General features: G+C 38.9%; 1 protein-coding gene across 2 annotated transcripts in view; it reads left to right on the top strand.

Moving 5' to 3' along the window:
- PRKCE (protein kinase C epsilon) overlaps window positions 1-21,822 on the top strand; it is a 287,731-nt gene that overhangs the window by 225,060 nt on the left and 40,849 nt on the right. For both annotated transcript variants that reach the window (XM_048297720.1, XM_048297721.1), the window contains exon 11: window positions 8,326-8,480. In XM_048297720.1, coding sequence (XP_048153677.1) covers window positions 8,326-8,480 — 155 coding nt within the window. The remainder of the gene's footprint in view (window positions 1-8,325; window positions 8,481-21,822) is intronic.

Here is a 21,822-nt window from a genome sequence, read left to right as displayed (position 1 = left end):
ATCAACAGCAGTGAATTTTGCTTGCCAGAGTAATGTGGGATTAGAGTCTTTCAACAATTGAAACAATTTCTAGAAGTATTAGTGCTGAGGTGATAAACAAATGGCACATTTTTTTCACTCTCTATGAATTTGGGACAGGCTGGCTTCTCTTCATTTTGGACAGTTTTAGAGTATTGCTGGATATGTCTTTGGAGCTGCCATTAAATAAAACTTCCTTCTTGAGTGCCAGTCTAGGTAAAAGTTAATGATCCCTTGAACTTTCTTGCAAAGAATAGGTGATGTCCATGAGGTCCTGGATAATGTTTCCTGCTTTGAATCATTAACTTGTTACTTCCCTAGTTCTGTGACTTACTGCTTGCACGTAGTTAAGTCCCCCACCCAAGCCAGCCAATTTATCTCAAGATACATAATACTAGCCACATTTTCCTTGCTGAATAGTACTATGGGATGTGTTATGGGCATGAAAACCAAAAAACTTTGTTCCAGCATCCATTGATATTCCATAGGGAGGCAACATGAGTCTCCCATGACAAAAGTGACATACCAGGATTCTTTTATGGCATACAACTCACAGCTGAGTACATGCTGCAAGGCAAGTCTTTACAGTAAGACACTGTAAAAGATTTGAGAATCTCTGTACTGAATTTGAAAGCACTGTTTGAAAACTAATTGCATTTGATTTGTAGCTTTTTCTGTCCATTCACATGGTATGGTATGAGGGGGTAGAGAGGGATTTTTGAGTGTCTCAAGGCCAGCTACATTTGAAGCCATTCTCAAGACTTTAGAAGTGTTTTTTATGCCACAAGCTCTCAACTAACATAATATCTGAGGTCTCTACAAACAGAATAGGAATATTGTGTAATCAATTTTGTAAAATCAAGAAAAGTAACTGGTTCTTTTTATAAGAAACAAAGGTGGAAAGCACAGAATTGTTTCTCTGGAGGTATTATATAACTTCCAGCACAGCTAGGAATTGATACTTTGAGTAAGATTAGAATAAGAAGTAATGCAAATGATTTGCAGCAGTGAAAGATTTCCAGTGGTATCTTTTATAAATACTGAAACAGACTGCCAGAGGAGGTGAAGGGCTGCTTATCAGTGGTGATTTTTAGGAGAAGATCAGTTTATTTTCAGTAACTGATACAATTTTCTGACCTGCGAGGCAGAGTATGTTCAAGGAATACTATTAACTACCGTCTTTTGCTGCTGACAAGGGGACTGAGAAGGGAGCAGGGCATTTCTGGCAGAAATGAGGCTTGGCTGCAGTGGAATGCAGACAAACCCATTTGCCCTCTGGCAGACCAGAATAGCAGAGGCTCCTGCTTCTGGCTCTTTGTGGGCCAAATTGAGTCCGCTCAGCAGGGCCGTTCAGGTTCACAGATTTAGATCTCTGGCTTATGGTGTCCAGAGACTGCCTTGCAGCATTGAAAAGGTTAGTTCCCCTTGGGTTAGGTACAGCTGATCATGCCTGTCAGCTGTGGAATAAGCTAGATGACCTTGCAAGACTTCTTTATCCAGTTTTATGTGGTTCTCTGATTCACTCTGGTCTAAGTTTTAACTTTGAGGCAATTCTTTCAAGGGCAAAAAATGAATTTGAAATTAAAAACTGCACAAAGCTGAGTAAAACTGAGCAATAAGCCCTAACTGTAATAGTATTCACCAGCTTGAGAGGAATTTGGAGTGTCCAGCTGACAAAAAAAATCCTCTAATACAAATCTGAACATGGGCATTTTGTGTTAAGTGAAAGATGCAGGTACCTCATGGGAAATTTAAGATAGCAGTTCCTATCATGTACAGATCAGTACAGATCATTTATTCTAAGAAATATGGGATTCGTAGAAATTGTCCCCTTCTTATTTGGAACTCCTTGAAAGCCCTGGCACAGAACAGGAAAAACAACACAATTAGCCCCGATTATAAACACTGCAATCAGAGACAGATAACCTGTCGTAGTGTCCTGTTGGAGATTGTTACTGTGAACTTCAAAAAGGAATCACAAGAACATGAGAGAGCTTCTTGTTGTTTTCTTTAGTGTTGTACCTGGTTTTTCTCTTGGATTTATATTTTTCCCTCCTAATGCTGGGATTGTGGAAAATGAATCTGCCATCCTGGTTAGTCTTCGTCTCAGGGTGGTGAAGGTTCGCACAGAGTTTTGTGTACAGTATGCCTGTGCAATTTCCATCAGAAGCAGGAAATGTTTATTTAAGTTCTGAGGGGTGGGACAGTTGCTGTAGTTTTAGGTAATTTTAAATAAACTGTTTGAGCATCCTGTTTAAATAGAGTTAAGTAATCACCGTTTTGTATTAGTTGAAGAAGAATTCCATACATGCATGACATGAGTAAAATATCATCTTACAGAGCATACCAAGGTGATACATTTACCTGACTTCTTGAGCAATAAAAGTTGTATCTTTGACTTTTGTTTTGCAACAATTTTAGTGGCTAAACATATTCCATTATGTAACAGTACTCTACTAGAATGTGAACTAATTTACATTACCTGTATTTAATACACATATTAGTCTCCTTGATACTTTCAGGGGCCTCTGAAGAAATCTAATTCAAATACAACTTTCTGAAATTGGGAGGAAAAATCTGTATTCGTAAAAAGAACTTAGTTTAGGGAACTAGTGAGAATCAGGAAGAATTTATTCACAGCCAGCAGGAAAAATTTATTCACAGCCAATTGTATGAAAACATAAGGAAAAGATGGTTGTTGGAGTAGGCCACTAAGATTTATCAATTGTGAATTTTGCTTGAGTCCATGTTCACTGCCTTTCCTGAATGATTTTAAGTATTGTAAAAGTTGAACTGGGGGACAAAAAACAGTAGTGGAAAGATTTGTTCTCCGACTTGTGCCATGGATGCACAGCTCTGTTTTGACACTGGGAGACAGATTGCATGATTTATTTTTGTTTTGTAATGTTTCAGTGATGAGGCTATGTTGAACTGCATATTGGGTCCCCCAGCTGTTAGGACTCATTTGAAAGGAAAAAAAAAGTTTCTGTTCTTCAGATTGAAGTGATAATTGTACATGGTTTTATGTCTATCAGTGGATTGTCTTTAGACTGCAATTTAATGTTAATGAGATTTTAATTGGAAAACAAATGAAGGACAGACGGGTTAATGACTGATAACAATTTTTTAAAAGTCTTTTAAGATCTACACAATAATTAATGTAAACAATACATCAAAGTCTTTCTATGCCTAACCTTTCATACAGGGTTTACATAGAAGCTTGTTCCTTAACAATGGTATTATTCCACGTCTAAACAACTAATAGACTGTATAGTGTCATCTGTTAAATCAGAACTGATTGGCAAGATTATCTGGTCTTACTAGTAGGAAGGTCTTGGTCATTAATCACACCTCCACAAAGAGGAGCTGGATTGACTCTGTTATGTCCTTAGATTTTATTGCTATTGATGTTTCTGGAAATCTCCCCTCCTTTTCCCAATTAAAACCATGTACATTATTCCAAGAAAAAAAAGAACCTCTATCCAGTGAAATTCATAACATCTAAACCCAAGTAAATATAAAGTGGCAGGGAGTGCACGTAATACTTAGTCAGATATAAACAAAAAAATATAAATAAAGCTGAAAATCGGAGAATGACAATAATCACAATGAAGTGTGAAGTATTGGTTTGAAGGACTTACTGTAGATCAAGGGGTGGCTATTTAGAATGTCAAGAAGGATGAAAAATTAAACTGAGACAAAATTAGAGGAGTGGAATTAGAGAGATGAAGCAAGATTTCTAGTTTAACTAGTAAGCCTACTTCTCCATACAGGGATAAGAACGAAGACTGAGGTTGCTTTTGGTGTCCAGTTTTGATGACACAGAGCATGCAGGAGACTCTCAATTAAGGAAGTTGGGAGGTGAGACTCAAATCATAGAGATATTAAAACAGGCATTATGCATTCCAATATAGGAGTTACATTTATGGTCAGAAAAATCCTATGGAAATACAGAGTTGGACTTCTTTTGTTTTGATTTCTATCCTGTTTATTTCATATCCAGTTTTCTTTCGAAATCTCTTAGCCGTGCACTCTGCTCTGCTTTTCTTTCCATTTGTTATTTTAGGTATTCTCATTCAACCATATCTTTTGAGAAATTCGAGGAAAAGCAGGTATGATTAAGGGCTAAAATAAACCCTGAAACAGAATCAAATTACTTCAGAAAACATATTAGCTTTCTTTGCAGTACTATTTTTGCTTTATAGGTGCCAAGAGAGGATTAATCTGTAATGTCTTTGTGATTTTGCCTTTTATTTCAGTGTATATAATTAAAGAGTTCCCAGGACTGCTTTACATTTATTTTATTCATCAAAACATACTTCCCAAATGTTATGAAAACAAAGTTCAAAAATAATGCAGTCCAAACCAAACCCATTCAATTTTCTCTTGGAACACAGTTGAGAATAAAGTCATACCTTGTATCTCATTTTTAACTGAGTAAATGCTGCATTGTCCCTTAATGTATAATTTTTAAGGGTGTTCACTTTATATTCTCATACTTCAACATTTTAATAACTCCTGGTGATACATGTACCAAGATACATATAATCAGGAATAATACAGTTATTTCACTACCTATGGGAGGATTTCATCCTCTGCATTGAACTCTGAGGTCTCATTGGGTCACTCTGTGTGTGTGCTCACATTATGACAGAAAGGAAGGAGTCAGAGGGTTTGGAGCCTGTATTTTGAACATTAACCTTTGATGAAAGATCGGGAAAAAAGTTTGAGTGCAAAAATCAAAGTAGTGTGTCTGTTGTTGTTGAGGTTATGGAAATAAAATATATAGACTTGCCAATCTCAGCTCCTATTCATAAAATATTCTTTCTTCTCTTGCATCTTCTTTTCAAGTAAATGTGAGTCTCAGATAATCACATCATTGTCCTGACCAAAAAGAAAGACCAGAGAGTGCTTTTAAGAAAGTAGTTTCCATAAGGACTGAATATATTTCATCAAAAAAAGATTACACCTTCTAATGTTGAAATTCTAGTCTGCTGTGTTTGTGCATGTTGTGCATCTTACTGTTTACTCCATGCTAGTGGGCTTTCCCAGACTCACTGTAAAGAGAGAACAGAACTTTCAAACTTATTTTTTTTTCTGGGAATTTTCACTAGACAACTGAAATATTTGCTGAGGAAAACTGGAAAAGTGACTTGAAATACAGATGTGTAGCAGAAGAATTCAATACCAGAGCAAATTCAGTTACTGAGCTGTTAATTCAGCTTTTAGTAGGTATACTTTTGATGAGATTGTCAAGTAAGCTGTAGAATCTGTCAGAAATACCCTCTCAAATTGAGAATGGGATGTGCACAATAAGGAAGATATGGAAGAGGATAGATAGATAGATAGATAGATAGATAGATAGTTGACAGATATCCATGTCCAGCTCAGGGAATACTGCTAAACCTTTTGTTCAGACTGTCTGGTGACATGATACTCTGCTAAAGAGTCCAGGTTAAATTTTCAGGTAGCTAAACCATAAGTGACCTAAAAAAGACTGGACTACAATAAAAGAACTTGAAGCTTTAACTAAACACAATTTCTGACATTTATAATCAGCAATTAGGCATTTAATGAGTGTCACAAAAAGCATTGGCTCTGTTTGGATCAAGCACAGAGTATTTAATATGAGAACAAAAAAAAGTATATCCATCCTGACATGTTAGGAGATGGCCCTCATTATAAATTGTGTAAATCCACCTTTTTCTGGTGTTATCACTGTTGGGAGCAGGAGCTCCCAGCTCAATGACAAGTTGAGGGTCACCATTTGGGAGTCACAGCTGTAAGGCACAGCACCGTCACTTCGCATCAGCATTGTTTGCTTTCCACTTGTCACACAGATGCAGCAAAATGATAGCAACGTTGGGAATGAGTATGGCTGCTCAGGAGAATGGGAATTGCAGCTTCGTTTTCCTTGTTGAGCCCACTCAAGTCCAGACTGTTGACTTTAGAAAGGTTAAAATAGCAGTGTAAGAAAGCTCAATTTCAGCAAGTGTTAGAAGTTACTTTCGCCAAGTGTTAGTCGTGCTCTCCTCAGCCTCCAGTCCAACGGGTTTTGTGCTTGAAACACTGAACTGTGTCCATGCGAGAGAATCTTAGGCAAAGACCTGCAAAGGGATACTTGAAACTGCTCTTCAGAGATACCCAGTCTGTGGTGCAGCAGTGAGAAGCCTAACAAAGGACAGTGCCCACATCTTCTTCTTAGGGATGTCGTATCCTCTTACGGTATATTCCAGTAGCAGTACAGCTATGCTTTTGACTGGCTTCATCACAAAACTGACTGTATTGAGGTTATCCTTGAGCTCTAGCTTCTGAAATCCTGAGACCACCTGAGAACTATCAGATTTTCTTTTAAAAGATATAATTCTTTATATTCTTATTATTCTTAATATAATTCTGTAATTCTTACTGGTTCCGAAGATAAATCAGACAGACAGCACCAGGACCCATATTTTTGCTTAAAGAAGCAAAAAGGGTTATAGTTAAAACCTACACTAATGTCAGAAGGTCTGCACTATGATTTTGAGCATTTCATATCAGCAGTACTGAGCATTACAAAAAGAACAAAGACATGGCTCTGAATCCATGCTCTTTTGAGTGTATGATGCAGCCAGAAACTTTGATGCTATTCTTCAGGAGGTTTTCCTTCCTAGGGGATAGTAAGAAAAATGGTGAAAAATGAACCAAAGTCATTAGCAATGTTTTACCAAGAATGCCAGTTCACCTGGCTTTCCAAATTTCATCCTGTCTGGCATTCTCTGTGTTCCCAAGATGCAGGAGGAAAGGCACAAAGTTTTTTTCTGCATCCTCTTTCTGTAATCAGCAAAAAGTCAGACAAACATTTCTAGCCTCCTCCAGGAAGCATCCCTGATAAGTACAACATTCAGGCCTTAATGAGCAGGATTAATGCACACACTTAAGTTTAAGGGTATTTTTAAGTGCTGTGCTCGGAGTCTGAGTCATAGAGTAGATGATTAAGGACAAATGACAAACATCTATGAATTTCTGGATTCATATGTATAAACTATGTAATCTGCAGGCTTCGATTCACTAGGGGGAGGTTAATTAAACTTCGATCTTCTGTTGTTTTTCCTTGTCCAAAGCAATGCCACATCTTGTCTCCTTTTCTTCAACCCAGCACACCAGGCACTAGGAACTAGAGCCAAACTGCAGTGTGACATCAGAGCTGCAGAGGGGTGAAGTCCCATGCTCACACACCTGTGAATCATGTGACCAGGGAAAGAAATGTCTGTGTCACATCACATCAGGACTACCTCCACCTCTAACTAAACTCATGTGCATATAGCTGTAGATCATTAACAGTAAGGAAATAAAGAATGTGAAGTAACCATTCACCAAGGGTGAGCGGGCAAGGAGTTGAAGATTTAGGGGTATTAGTACAGACTAGGGAAAAATAGGAAAATTTGTAAGAAACACTTAAAAAATTAGGATCTATATTATATCAAGTGGGTGTGTGTCATTTCTTTCCTTATGCCTTCACCTGCATTGCCAGTTTACATAATAAATGGTTCAAGAGGCCAAGCACATCTTTAGTTTACTGATATTTTCAGTTCTGGCTATTTCAACACGTGCTTAACTTTTGGGTTAATCGTATGACTGCCTGAGAATCTCAGTTGCTGTTCTCAAGGAAAGTTTGTTTCTAGTCCTCCATCATGGAAATAGGCTTGAAAGCTTGAACAGGGAAGTGATAAGCATTAGAAGAAAATAAAAAGAACCTGATACATATTATAATAATACAATCTTGTTTCATTATGAAAATTTGAAGCAATTAAAAAAAACACATATAAGTGTTTGAGATCGGCAGCACTGCTTTCTATAGCTTAACAATTCTAAATAATTTTTACATTATTTGGAAAAGATGCTTTGCAGACAAAGTAACTGGTAAGAGAGAAGTGAAGAAAGAAGGAGATTGAAATAATAATAATAGTCAATAAAATTGACTTATCTTTTCATGGTTATGGCTAAGTTATGAAAGAAACATCACTTAAGTATCTCTATTATTATATGGCATTGATTATAATTCCATATGTATTTGTTGATGTGTGGAAATTTGTGTGTCTGTTGTTTAATACACTATTTTGATTGCCTTTTTCTCATTTCTCACTTTGAGACTCATCTCATTTTCTTTAGATTTGGGGGGTTTTGGTTGTCTCCTTTTTCAGAATCATAGCATTGGTTCCTTTTATTTCTTGATGTAAATGCTCCAGTCACCTCATGTGTAGCTTCAAACAGTTTTTTATGCCACTAAAAGAAATTAGCTAAATACCACTGTTTAATTAATTTCAGGACCGGCTCTTTTTCGTCATGGAATATGTAAATGGAGGAGACCTAATGTTTCAAATCCAGCGCTCACGCAAATTTGACGAGCCTCGATCCCGCTTTTATGCTGCAGAGGTCACATCAGCACTCATGTTTCTTCACCAACATGGTGTCATCTACAGGTACTTTTTTTGATCAAAAATAAAGTATTCTTGGGGCTTCGGGATGGTTTTGGCTGAAATCCTCTGTCTCTTGGCAACCAGTTTTAGATTAGTTGTTTGTTCCTATTTGCTTACACAGAACTTTTTTTTTGGCTGTTTATCATTGAGAATGTTAACATTTGAATAGCCTCTGCAGCAGTCGCCAGCTGTGTGTGCCAGTTTTGTGTTGTAGTCCAAATAAAGTGGGTTTGAGAAAGCTTGGCACAATGCAGCCCAGAGGTGACCTTTCTGCAGATCGGTGCAATCTCTTCACTTTCCTCTCTGTGCCATAGATTTTCCTCTCGGTTTCTAACTCCCTGCCACTTCCTGAGTTTGTTTGTCTGAATTGTCTCCACTCTGATACAATTGGGATGGTAGTTTGCAATGCTTTGCTTATGCCCCTTCCTCTTGACTGTTTGGGTGAAGGCTTAGTCACCAGCAGGAAGTGGCTCTTCAGAGACAAATTCTGATCTGCTTTCAAGTGCCCTGCATCTATTTGAACCTCCCTCACTGGCCCCAGTCTCTAATCTTCAACATCCATGCACACACACACACAAGAAGTGCACTTTGTTGTGCTGGGATGAAGAATGCATTTAGGGATAGGCTTTATTATTAAAAGTAAGGATTCGCTTTGAAAAATTTCACCCTGATGTTAATGTGTTTATTAAATCCTTTATCTTGTCATTTCACGCTTCCTCTCTGTTTTTATTTGTTTTTAGCAGCCTGTTATTGCTTGTGATAAATTTGGGCTTTCACAAGCAGCATGCTTAACAGGTTTTGTAGTATAAATCTGTCCTGTCTAGTAAAACCTTTGAGTTCTTAAGATCTAACTGACCTCTGTTTTCTCCCTTGGTATTCCTACCCTCTTTCAGGTTATCAGTTTTGATTTGAGGTAATGATCTGAGGGGCAGATAGTCTCAAATTTCATGAGGAGAAACATCAAGATGAGGATATGGAATTTGTCATATCCCTGCATTCATGTAAAGGCAGGTCTTAAGAGTACTAGAAATTGAGAAAGGAATATTAAATGTTTAGGAACCAGGGCTGAGTGGTAAGTTCCATTAAAAGCAATTGGCTTTCCCACATACAAAGGGATTCAAAGGGAAATTTCTCAAAGGCGTCTCCTTTCCAGAGATATAGCAAACAGCAGAACATCACAGCTTCTGAGGAAAGTAAATCTCTTTGAAAGTTGTCCTTTCATCAAAAATCTAGTTTTCTTTATAAAAATCTTTGCTAGCTGCAGCTCTTAATCTCCATCTTTTATTAACGCTGGTATGATGTTTGCATACTGGGTTGTACTATTGGCCCTGACACTTCATATGGGTTTGTTTTCAAGTGCAGAAGATCCAACACATTTCTTACCTTTCCTGCTCATATCATATTTCCTATTCATTGTCTGCATTTACTTCCAAACCTAGGTATTTGTACATTCACATAATAGAATGTGGCAACCTCAGAATTTATAAGTATCTGTCATAAGGGGAATAGACAAGCTTGGCACTTTGAAAAGTGAAGGATTTTGAGGATTTGTTTCCATGAAATACTTGGGCTAGCTTCCTCTTCCTGGAAACTGGAGGTAGACCCCTTGTAATTAGCAGTCAGTTTAATGATTTCTGTGAGCCACCAAGAAAGAATTGGTATAAAATTACATCTCCCTTCTTTATATGAGCATGCATTCATTCACCCCGCCCCCCCCCAACTTTCTCTGCTCCCATCCCTTAACACACATCCTCTTCTCTCTCTACCCTTTCTTTCCTACCTCTTTTCCCTTGTTCTGTATATAGCTTCTTCTGTGTGTTGGCTCTTAGCTGGATGCATTGAATCGCTTCATGTGCCTGTGTTCTTTCTATGGCTTCATCAGCAGAACGCTTCCATCACAAGAGGAATGTCATTCTGAGACAAAAATGTTTCATCATTTAAACTTCACAGGGTACTCACAACTTCTGATTCAGACACTATGCTGACATGTCTGACATGCATGTTAGAGTATGACACTGAACTTGTAAATGGAGTGTTATGCTGAGTGTGCGAGCAGAAGACACAAGAGAATGTGAGTTGTAGGATGAAAGCATAAGCTATTAAAAGCAACAGGAAGAAATAAGGAACAGATTCAGTTTTTTGGTTTTTTTTTTACATAGGCTTTTGGATCTTGACATAGCTATGTCTGTAAGAATAATTGGTTTTCCAAACTGTGGGATACTAGGAGTTCAAATATTTGTAAAATGTACATCCCAGTTATGCTGTAAAATACAGTAGAAGGAAGAAGTTAGAAATTATTTTAAAATAATTCATCATAAGAAAATGTCACAATTCATTCACAATGTGCCAGGCCCTGGGAGAATGCATTTGTTTATGTCAAGCATATGTAAGAATAGTTGTCTTGCACAGAATGGTTTCAGCCTAATTATTCCATACCTCACTGCATCATTTACTACAATGTTAAAAATGCGTTGGGATCAAGTCACTCTTTACATCTCCAGAGCTCTTATTAGCTGGCAAACAAGGAAAGAAAAGGGAAAGAAAAAAAAGAAAATAAAACAACCTTTCCTCCTGACTAGCTAGCAGTCTTAACTACCTAACATGCCTTCAGATAGTTTAATAAAGAATACTTGTCTTCTGTATAATTATATTTCTAGAAAAAACATTGTGGTGTGAAATTAATGGTTATTCGCCAAAGTGGGAAATGCTGCTTGTGTGGGCACTACTTCAAGGAAAGTGGAGAATATATAAATAAATTAAGATGTTTGATGGAAATGTAGGTTTCAAAATAGCTACTATACCTTCTGATCTTTTTTCAGTCTTGTATGTGGAAGTATTTGTGTGGAGCTAAACAAAGTTATATTTTTGGAAGTAAATAACTAGCTTTAGCTCATGCTTTGGCTTGTTGGTTAGGTTTTTGGAAAGTGCTATGATGATACTAAATGATCATCTTTTATAATAACTAGTTTATCCTCATTTCCCCTGAAGTTCAAAGAGAAAGCCAGGTCCCTGTTTGGCAATAGAAATTATTCTCTGAGTTCACATCTTTGCAGCTGGCCCAACAGTTGTTCCCAGACTTGTCCAATTACTGGTGTGCTCACTGGAATTAACATATATCTTCGTTATGTTTATCTTCCTTATGTTTATTGAGTTAATGTTGGAAATAAAGATGAACCCCACAACTTTTATAGATAAAGATTTTGCATTACTGAATGCATCTCGTATGATAGATAAACTTGAGGATAATTTTCATTGTGACATTTTTTAAAGATGCAGTGTTACTGTTGTGTCAGAAACACTTCAACAGCTTAATAAAACTGTTTACATTATCCCTGCCACCTTCCCTCTCATCTGGCATTCAGCTATTCAGGCACATGGCAGGCTGGGGCCTGATAATACAAGTACAGTCAATCAGACACTAGAGAAGTTTCAATCCCGTTTTCTGGCACTTGTCCTTGTTTGTGTTATGCAATTGCAATTGCACCACTGTGAAAAAATGTATCCGAGCTTCAGGAATTAAGAACTAGACTATGAATCTCATTTTGATTTTGCCTTTGAGCTGGACTGGAGTTTGCCCTTGGTGAGGAAGGGTTGTGGACTATGTTTGGTGTCACCTGCCCCTGGAGTCTGGTGTATTTAAAGTCAGTTATCATAATATGTTAATATATATTATGTCTGTATAAAATGTATTAGTATATATTCTCATATAGGGAAGATGCAGCAAACTGTGTGTGTTAAGAAACTGTCAGTTCTGTACTCTCCTCTTGTACTGACTTTCAATATTCCTGTGCACTTTCTGCAGATCAGTGTACACGTGGCATGTCCTTGTTTCACTTGCAGTTGTTGGGCTGAGGTCAGCTGTTGTTGGGCTGTTGAGTGGCTGTCTCTGCTCTCAGTGTAGGAGTTCAAGTGAGGTGACACAAGTGACCTGCTCTGGCCTGAAATACCTACAGAGAACTGTTGTCCCCCCAGGCAGGAAGGTCGGCACTAGAACAGGGTACCACATCGCAAACATCAGTGATGGTGTCCCCAGTTCCTACATGATTTAGGAAATAACTGTGAGCTGTAAGAATTGTTTCAGTGGTTGCGTGTTGCCTGATCTCTGTAATCCTCCCGAATCATTCAAGTGCTCTCTCTGAAACACAAAAGAAAGAAACTGAATGTACACAATTTTGGTTCACCTGAAAGGATGAAAAATATCTTAACTGGGAAATTAGTGTCACCTGCTTTGGGTTGACCAAGGTAGGATCAAATTTTTTGCTTTCAAGTGTCGGATCTGTGAGGTGTTGCCTTCAAATCATGCAGTACTTGGTCATGATGGAGTCCTATTCATAACTATGGGTTATTATGTTCCTCAACAATATGAAGTAATAACCCAGTCTGTAACTTGCTGGAGCTTTCTGAGGCTCTCTGCACTCTGTAATTAATGTGTTGGTCATGATGAAGGATTTATTAACACTGAATTGAGCAAATGTGGATGTAAATGTGCTGATGCCAATCCTTGAGTACCTTCAGCCTTTTTCTGTACACAACTACCCTAATAACTTGTTTGAACACTAACTGAATTTTTCCCTAGATCAATTTCCCCAGCATTCCTGTTTATCAGGGCAGCACACACCAGTGTTTCAGCAAGAACAACTACCTAAAATTAAAAGCACTTTCATTAGTGTGTTTTTATGTGAAATAAGAGCATTTATTTAGAAAGTCTGACTTCATTGGTGGTTGTGTGATTCAGTGCAACCTTGGCAGAGTAATGAGGAGTTATATTTACACTGATGAAGATGTTGCATGGTCAGTGGTTAACATGTTAAAAGTCATCATTCTCCCAAGTTACCTTACTGTGTTATTTCTGAATGGCAGCAGCCAAATAAAATTCCCCTCCCCCCCCCACCTTTTTTCTTTTAAGCAAAACTAGACATGGAGCATTTTGATTTACGTATGTAAAGATCATCGTATTGCAACTCAGAATACTTAAAGGTTAAACTGGTGCTTTAGCTGTGGTCCATGAAAGAGGCCAAGCCCTTGTACCCTCCTCTGGCATATTCACACCTAAGCACAGGAATACACTGAACACAAGGTCCTCTCCACATGAACTGCCTGTTGCAGCAGTCTGCTACAGAGAAGTTACAGTTTGCTTCTGGCCCAAGTGAGCAACAAACTATTTCCTTCACCTTCAGTAAAAATAGGAAGCAAGGAGTGAACTGTACAGGTGTGTCTGGAGTCCTAGTGTCTCCAGGGACTGCTGCCCAAGCCACGCCACCTGACCAGTGCTCCTGGCTGGGTTTGAGCCCTGGACTACATCCACGCTCTCTCTGCTCTGCCTGGTCTAGTTTCCAAAACTGAATGTGAGCTCCAACGGGATTTTAGTCAGTGGCCTCCTGCCCTCTTTGCCCTTTTTCTTGCTGGATTTAGGCAGACCAGCAGTCGTGAAATGCATAAATAAGCAGGATGTCTTCCCCGCAGGAAAAGGCAGTGGGCTGGGGTGGAGAGGAGTGGAGCTGAGGGAGATGAGAAGCAGGAAGGAGGGCTGGTTCCCAGGCTTCTGGCATTCGGGCCGAGGGAGTCCACCCTGCCATCTGCCCAGCTTATGTATTGTGCTAAAGGCTCTGTCGTATAGGAGAGCCTTTGACAAGGTTTCCAGCTGTGGAAGGATGAGTAAAGACTGTGGGAATAGGATATGAACCACATGGTCTTGCCAACAGTAGAATGCTTTCTAAATTTCTCCTGGGTTTGGAACATAAAAAAATGGCTGTTATTGTCTGTTGTGTGGGAGTTGGGTATGTGGGGGGGCAGTGCTGGGCAGTTAATATTTAGAAGGATAGACCAGCACCATTGACCTTATTTGGGGAATGACAAGGTACTTCCAGGGCGAGTTCTTGGTAGAGAGGTCAGCATTGTTTTTTTGCTTTGTGTTTATTTGGTGCAAGATTTTCTTGTTTAATGACCGTTTGTATAGTGCTGTATTGTGTAAATAAAGCTATGACCTTTACCTTCTGATAACAGTATAGAAGTGAGTTAATGTTAAATGAGAGTGAGCAGGGAGTGGGAATCTGCCAGGGTTAATGCCAAGTTTACATTCCTCTGAGGGCAGCCATGTTCCGGTACCCTCAGTAGAAAGGGCAACAGTGCCTCTCAACAGATAATAGCAGTGAAATGTTACAGAACATATTTGTATTTATTTCTGGGTGAATGTCACTGATTTTAGATGATTGATGTTTGTGTCTTTATTTTATAACAGGAAGAAATGTGTGTTATCTCTCAACGTTTGATAAGAAGATTTTAACTCAGGGAAACATACACAAAATAAAAATCCAGTAAAGCTGCAGCACATGTGAAACTGAACTGTACTGATACAGGGCAAACCCATTAGTTTTCCTAAACTGCTGAGACACGGCGCTGTTTCTGCAGAGTCATGTACACCAGCTCCAAACAAAATCATACTCTGCAAACAATTTTCCAACAGAAGAAAGAGAATACTTTCTGTTTCACAATGCATTAAAAATCTGAAGGTGCTTCCTACATGTAATTCTGCTGCTAACAGGCAAAAGTTAGGATTGAATTTTACAGTGCCCTTCAGTTTTGTTTGTCTTCAAGGAATGAAAAATATTTCTATAACCCAGTTGCAGTGGTGTTGAAACTATGTCACATTAAGGGTGAGACTTTGCCTTTTTGCATGCTGTTGAATGCATCTGCCAAAGTTTCATAGTAATGCAGAGAAGTGCACAAAAAACGTGGTTCTGAGGTGATAGGCTTCTAACAAAGATTTTGTTGTGCTCTTGAGATGCTTCTCTCAACAAAGAGTCACTGAATAATGGAACTGTAGAATCACTTGGGTTGGAAGGGACCTTAAAGATCATCTAGTTTCAACCCCCTGCCATGGACAGGGATACCTCCTGCTCTACCAGGTTGCTCAGAGCCCCATCCAACCTGGCCTTGAACACTTCCAGGGATGGGGCATCCACAGCTTCACTGGGCAACCATTCCAGTGACTCACTGCCCTCATGATATAGAATTTCTTCCTAATATCTGATCTAAAAATACTGGCAGTTTAAAGCCATTCCCCCTTGTCCTGACACTACATGCTCTTGTAAATAGTCTCCCTCCATCTTTCTTGTAGGCTCCCTTCAGGTACTGGAAAGCCACAGCCATGTCATTCCAAAGCCTTTTCTTTTCCAGGCTTCACAATCCCAGTTCCCTCAGCCTTTCCTCACAGGAGAGGTGCCCCATCCTTCTAACCATCTTGGTGGCCCTCCTGTGGGCTCTCTCCAGCAGGCCAGTGTCCTCCCTGTGCTGAGACCCCAGAGCTGGATGCAGCACTGCAGATGGGGTCTCACCAGAGGGGGGAGTAAAGGAACGAAATCCCCTCCCTCGACTTGCTGCCCATGGTGCTTTGGATGCAGCCCAGGGTACAATTGGCTTTCTGGGCTGTGAAGCTGGGAAGTAATGCGAAATGTTAGATGAAAACAAGTAAGGAGCTCTACTTAGTGGGAGTTTTTTTAATAGTGATGACAAAAATGCTGAACAACCTTAAAAGAAAATTTGGATTACGGCCTTCAGTAAAGACATTTGCATACAACTCTGGTTTTTGGCCAGAACCTTGCTACTTTTGGCTCAAGGTTTACATTTATTCTCTTTGCCCATCTTCCCACCCCCTCTTTTATCCACCTCCTTGTTATATAAGAGCTTATCACTTAGCTGCTGCTCCAGTAACATTCCTGCATGCACTACTCAAAGGCTGATTTTGGTTGTGAGGCTGTTCATATGCATGATTTGTGCAGCTTCCTGAATGATTTGGGACCTTGGTTTGAGCAAACCCTCACATTTGAGAAGGCACTGTTATTAAAAACCATATGTTCTTTTGCTTAACACTGCAAATGGCAGTGGAAAATGAGAATTTAGCCAATCCGAAAGCTGACATAACTGGGTTATCACTGAATCCTTTGAAAACTTTAAAAATGTCTATTTAGCTGACAGCTTGTAGTCAAATGGAAGAAAACAGAAATAATATTCTTCAGCAGGAGGTTAACTAAATAGGCCTAACAAACTAAAACAGAGAAAATACAGCCAGTAAGAACCCCAGCACTTTGGGGAGTGCACCAAAGTCTTTACTGCTACCTGCATAAATAGTGGTAGGATTACATCAGAAAGACCTTGGACAGACAAGGTGCAGTCTAACCAAGGCAATCAGAAAGGGGAACAGAATGGCTCTGGTGGCCCTGACAGTGCTGAAAGTGAGCAGAAAGATGAGGAGTAACAAGGCCAGAGTGGTAATAAATCCCTTCTTGTGCCAGCAGTAATTCATGCCCCTCTCCTTGGCTGCCAGTGTGTCACAGAGCCTGAACAAGCAGCTCCCCAGAGCAGCAGACAGTAGGAGAAATAATCGTAAGTAGGAGTCTTCATCATCTCAGCAGCATTGAGTACATGTGGAGGAGGCAGATGTGGAGCAGGGTAAGCAGGAGTAGCAGTAATGCCAAGGCCAGCTTTTGCCAAGATGGGAGATAATAGTGTGGTTTCTGCACTGTTACATACCTTGGGATGGATGGCTCCAGGGACAGACAATTTACTCTCACCACCAATTTGAGTTTTAATCCCCCAAGACCACTTATGGTGGGGGTGTAATATTTTAGATTTTGAAAAATTTCTACAGTAACATCCAGCTTTTGAGAAGAGAGGCTTACGTGAAGCCCAAGCAGCACTTCTCACAATGTACACACCCCTTGATGTGTACATTGTGGTCTTCACTTCTTGCCTCCTGCTTCGAGAATTTGTTTCCAGCAGTCAATCTTGCAAAACAGCAGAGAGAGAGAGAAAATAGATGTGAGAGGCCAGAAATAATGGTGGTATTGACATATGTATACTTTTTCCTCGAGGCTTCAATTTCCTTCTCCTGATGTATGGAGGACACAGAAAATGTCACTGTCAAATGCAAGCAGTGCATGCAGTTGTGTGCATTTCTTTGGTGTAGATTTGACAATGGCAGTTGTAAAAGTATTCTTCACAAGGTATTCCAGTGCTAGAGTGTGTGATTGCCCCTTCAAGGGAAGGGGAGGATGGGATAGCTTCAACAGTAGATTGCCAGTATAGCAGCCAGCATGGCTGCACCTTGGTATGAACTGGGTAATACAGAAGCAGTACCCAAAAAAATGAACCAAAGAAAGCTTGGTCACTAATAACCTGAACAGAGGAACTTCATGTGTTCAAAACATGGAATATAAAGGATAAAATTAAGTAGTCACAAGTAAACATTATAGCACTTCACCAAGTATTTACTTGATTTATTATAGGGTTTCCAAGGGAGATCCTATGGTCTACTAAGACCCATTTAAAAAATGTCTAAATATATTCTAACACAAATAATGAGTCAGATGGAATTGCTATGGTCAGTTAAGTGGGTAATGGGTATTTAAAAGCTTTCAAACATCAATAAATCTGAAAGAGCTCTAATGGAATACTTGTAGAACAAAAATAATTGGCACTTAAGAACTGCCTGAGTATGTGTCTGCCTAAATTTAACTACCAGTGAGAGGACAGCAAGTGTTTATGGTGCTGTATCCTGAGGATATAAAAGGCATACCAAATGCCTGCCAGTTCATTTGCTGATAATCTGTAATGGGTCCAGAGAGGCCATAACTATGATCAAGAGGCTCTGATTCCCATTTATATGAAAGTCTTTAAATATCTGCTAGCATAAAAGGATCCTCTGATTGTGCATGAAGAAAGTAGGCAGCAGCTCAGCAGCATGTGCCTTGCACAAGGCTAAAGGCACTCCACTGCAGGCTTGTTGAAGCTGCCTCTGCTAAAACCCTGTAAGCTGATGTCTGCAGACACTGAATGAGAAATGCCCCAAGCAGAGCAGAGAGAAACCCTTCGGACAACCCTGCTTTTAGGCAGGTTCTCTTTTCACCTTTTGAAAATTCACAAAAGAAAAAGGAGGGGGTATTTTGTCAGCTCCAGATCAGAGCTAGTGGTATGCTTGCACACAAAGTAGGACAGAAGTTTGGGGTTTCTGTGGAAGTCCCAAGAGGAAGAGGATTTCACCATGATTTCTAAAACAGCTGCAGATTGAGTAGTTGTTTTGTCCATGAGCAAGAGGGTTTGAAGAAATTTTGAAACAGCATCCTGGAAATTCTCTGTGTAGTAATAACAACAAAACATTAACTGGTATTAGTGAGCTATAGCTTATAAAGCCAGAGACAATTCAGTGATGAATCTCATATAACTCACTATTGCTAGAGACTTTTCTCACCCGGCTCAGATATGTGTGCTCTTAGGGCAAAACAATTGTCTGTATAAACCCAATCCAAGAGAGATTATACTAAAACCAAAAAACTGTGCCCACAACACATACAATAATGGGGTTTGTTTCTTGCCCACCTTGTGTAATAGCATCCATTTAAAAAGCAGTCAAACACAGTTATGTTTGCCTAATTATAGCAACAGAATTATGAGGGTAGGAAGACTGTGGAAGGATTGATGTCTGGGGCTGAGTGGGCACTAAAGGGTGAAAGGGTGGAACTGAATCACTGCTAATGGAGTATTTTGTTTCATCATTTAATGAGTTGAGAATCACAGTGCCCCTTAGGTTTTTTTTTGCTACACTATCAAGTCTTAACTAAACAATACTATAAATTGGTTACAGAGACTATAAACTAATACCCTTATTTGTTTCAGGGTTGGGCAATGCTGGGTTTAGTATATCGTGTATATGTCTTAGAGATACAGCACAACTTCTGCAACCTCTCTCCCATTCTGTTTGAAAAGCATTTTGATAATCTTTCTCAGAGATTTGTTTGTTCATGCATTTTTAGCTAGAATTAAAAATATGATAATAGATAATAAAAATATGTTGTAAATGTGACCATGACATGACATGGGTATAGAAAAGCCACTACCTGGCATATAAGAGACTGTTTCTTTAAAAATCATGACTCTTATTTGCAGTAAAACCTCCTTCTGACACTGGAAGAAAAAAGCAGTTTTACAATGGAATTAAATTGTACTCAGTGTGCTCAGTTTAAGGCTGTCAGAAGGATGCAAAGAGACTTTATTGTACATTATAATTTAATTAAACTTTATAATATTTATAACCTGTATAATTAGGTTCCTTGCTAGTCTTTGCCCACATAACTATCTGGGAGCTTTATGGGATAATTTCTGATCTTGTCAGAACATGGTCTGGTTAGCAGATCTCGGAAGAGGCTGGGCATGCAGAAGTTACAAAGATAATTCCTCCGGCCCAAAATAACTTTTTTTTCACGTTGACAAAATTGTTCAAAAACAGCCCCACTGACCAGTAGTTAATATTATAATCCTACTGAAGTTAGTATTTACACACAGTGACTACCCAGTAAGTACGAAGTGTTAGAGATTAAAATCATATTTTGGCCTCCCAAATCTTTATTCAGAATTGCCTCTCTCTTGCAATTGGGCTGGATGGTTGGCTTCTCTTGGTAGTCTCTCTGTCTTCACAGCTGAAGGTAAATTGCTATAGCACTCTCCTAACCTTGATGTTGGCAAAAGTGAGTACACTGTAAATTTCCTAAGTCATGCCATGTTTTATTTCAAATGAGTAACCCATGAGTCATCTTTCCATTGCATTCATATTAATTAAAAATCGTGGGGTGCCTTGTATAAGTAGATTTTAAGTGGTGACATTATAAGTTGGCATTACAGCCAAAGTAGCATTCCCAAGCACGTTTTCTGGAGGAGATGGGGGAAGGCTGCAGCAGCTACATTGGAAAAAATGCTGAAGTTGAAACTTCCTGCACATGAAAAGATTGTCTACAAATGTTTGTGCAGCTTTCTGGCAGAAGTTGGGGGCAAAAGTAATTTGATTTTGCTACACAATTGTAATTTTAAGAGTATCTTATAAAATATAATTCTCTGCATTAACATACATAGCCCATTTTAATTACATATCAAAGCAAGATTTGGATTTTGAACCATTAGCTTCTATGACCTCTGTCCAGAAGCAGCATAAGGAGTTTATTTTATGCATAGATCAACATATAAGGGCAAGCAACTCCCATTTTTTCAGTCATTTTCTTCATACTTTATGGACAAATAATACTCTTCTTAATTTTGCCAGAATCCCTCCACTGCAGTGATCTTCCATCAAACATAATAGAAAATTGTTAACTGTACAGAATTTTGAAACAGACAAATCTATCTGTATAATAGAATGCTTTTACAAGGTTAGAAGGCAAAATAAATTTAACTCACAGTTTTTACAAGAATTTCTGCAGAAATCTGTTAAACTGCTGTTGGCTGCTGCTGTTTTGATCCCTGATAAATACAGCAGGGTTAGGAAAGGTTTTAAATGAAGAGCCTACATACCCTTCCCAAGTTGAGACCACGTGATAGGTTAAAAACATGTTTAGGCATGTGAACTATGCTGCTGAAATCAGAATAGAAGCAAAAATTATTAAAATCTTTCTTCTAGTGATTCCATATAAGTAAACATTTTGTTAGAAGCAACATTCTTGCTGTGTTACATCATTTCATTTATGCTATATAATTTATTTAGTCCTTTCTGTGTAATATTACAGGCATCACTCTGTGGAAATGCTTCCCATAAAAAGACCAAAGTGAGGCTGGAAAAAATCAGTGTCTGTATAAAAGTTCACTGCAGAGTTTTTCTTTTCTGAATAAGAAAGCATTTTTCTCCATGGAAACATGATACGGAGCTTAACAGGAGTCTACTTACTGCTGGGAGCTGTGTTTGCTCCCTGCTAAGGATACCCTTGGGAGCATAGGGAAAAGCATTCTGATAAACTGGTCTCTTTTATAAAAAGAAACATTTTATGTGAAAGTCTTCAGCAACCCTTCTCCTTTACACTTTCTGGGCTTCCTAAAGGTGCAGAGGGCATTGGCTAGTACAGAAAAGGCACTAAAATGTTGGCTCATGCTGGTGCATTAATCACTTCCTCGGGATATGCTCCCAGTCACCTGAGTTTGGCCATTTTGTTGTATGTCCTGTGTTGTGGTTGCCAGACTAAAATATTTTCTTGGGTTTTTTTTTTTAAATCTTCTTTAAATTTTGCAGAGTGTGTATGTAGAATTTGTCCAAAGGAATGAAAGAAAAAGAAGACCAGTTCAAGTTATAAAATAGGTTTCCCGCATTGCTGTGTTTTCACTTTTCCCATGAATCTAACAGTGCATCTCTCTATTCCAGATGGAAGCAGAAAATAGGCATTATTGAGGATGTAGAAGATTTATGCTTTTACCAGCAGATTGTAATATTTTACAAGCTCTTCATCTTTGCTGTGTGTTCTCATCTTGGAATATGCTGACGGTCTGGTTCCTTCGCTGAGAAATTGCAATTTCTTTTCGTTAGTTTTCTTTT

This window comes from Corvus hawaiiensis, chromosome 3 (genome assembly GCF_020740725.1).
Source record: "Corvus hawaiiensis isolate bCorHaw1 chromosome 3, bCorHaw1.pri.cur, whole genome shotgun sequence".
NCBI classification, from domain to species: domain Eukaryota; kingdom Metazoa; phylum Chordata; class Aves; order Passeriformes; family Corvidae; genus Corvus; species Corvus hawaiiensis.
Note: the sequence above shows the minus strand (reverse complement) of the source record. Positions and strands in the feature narration are given on the sequence as shown.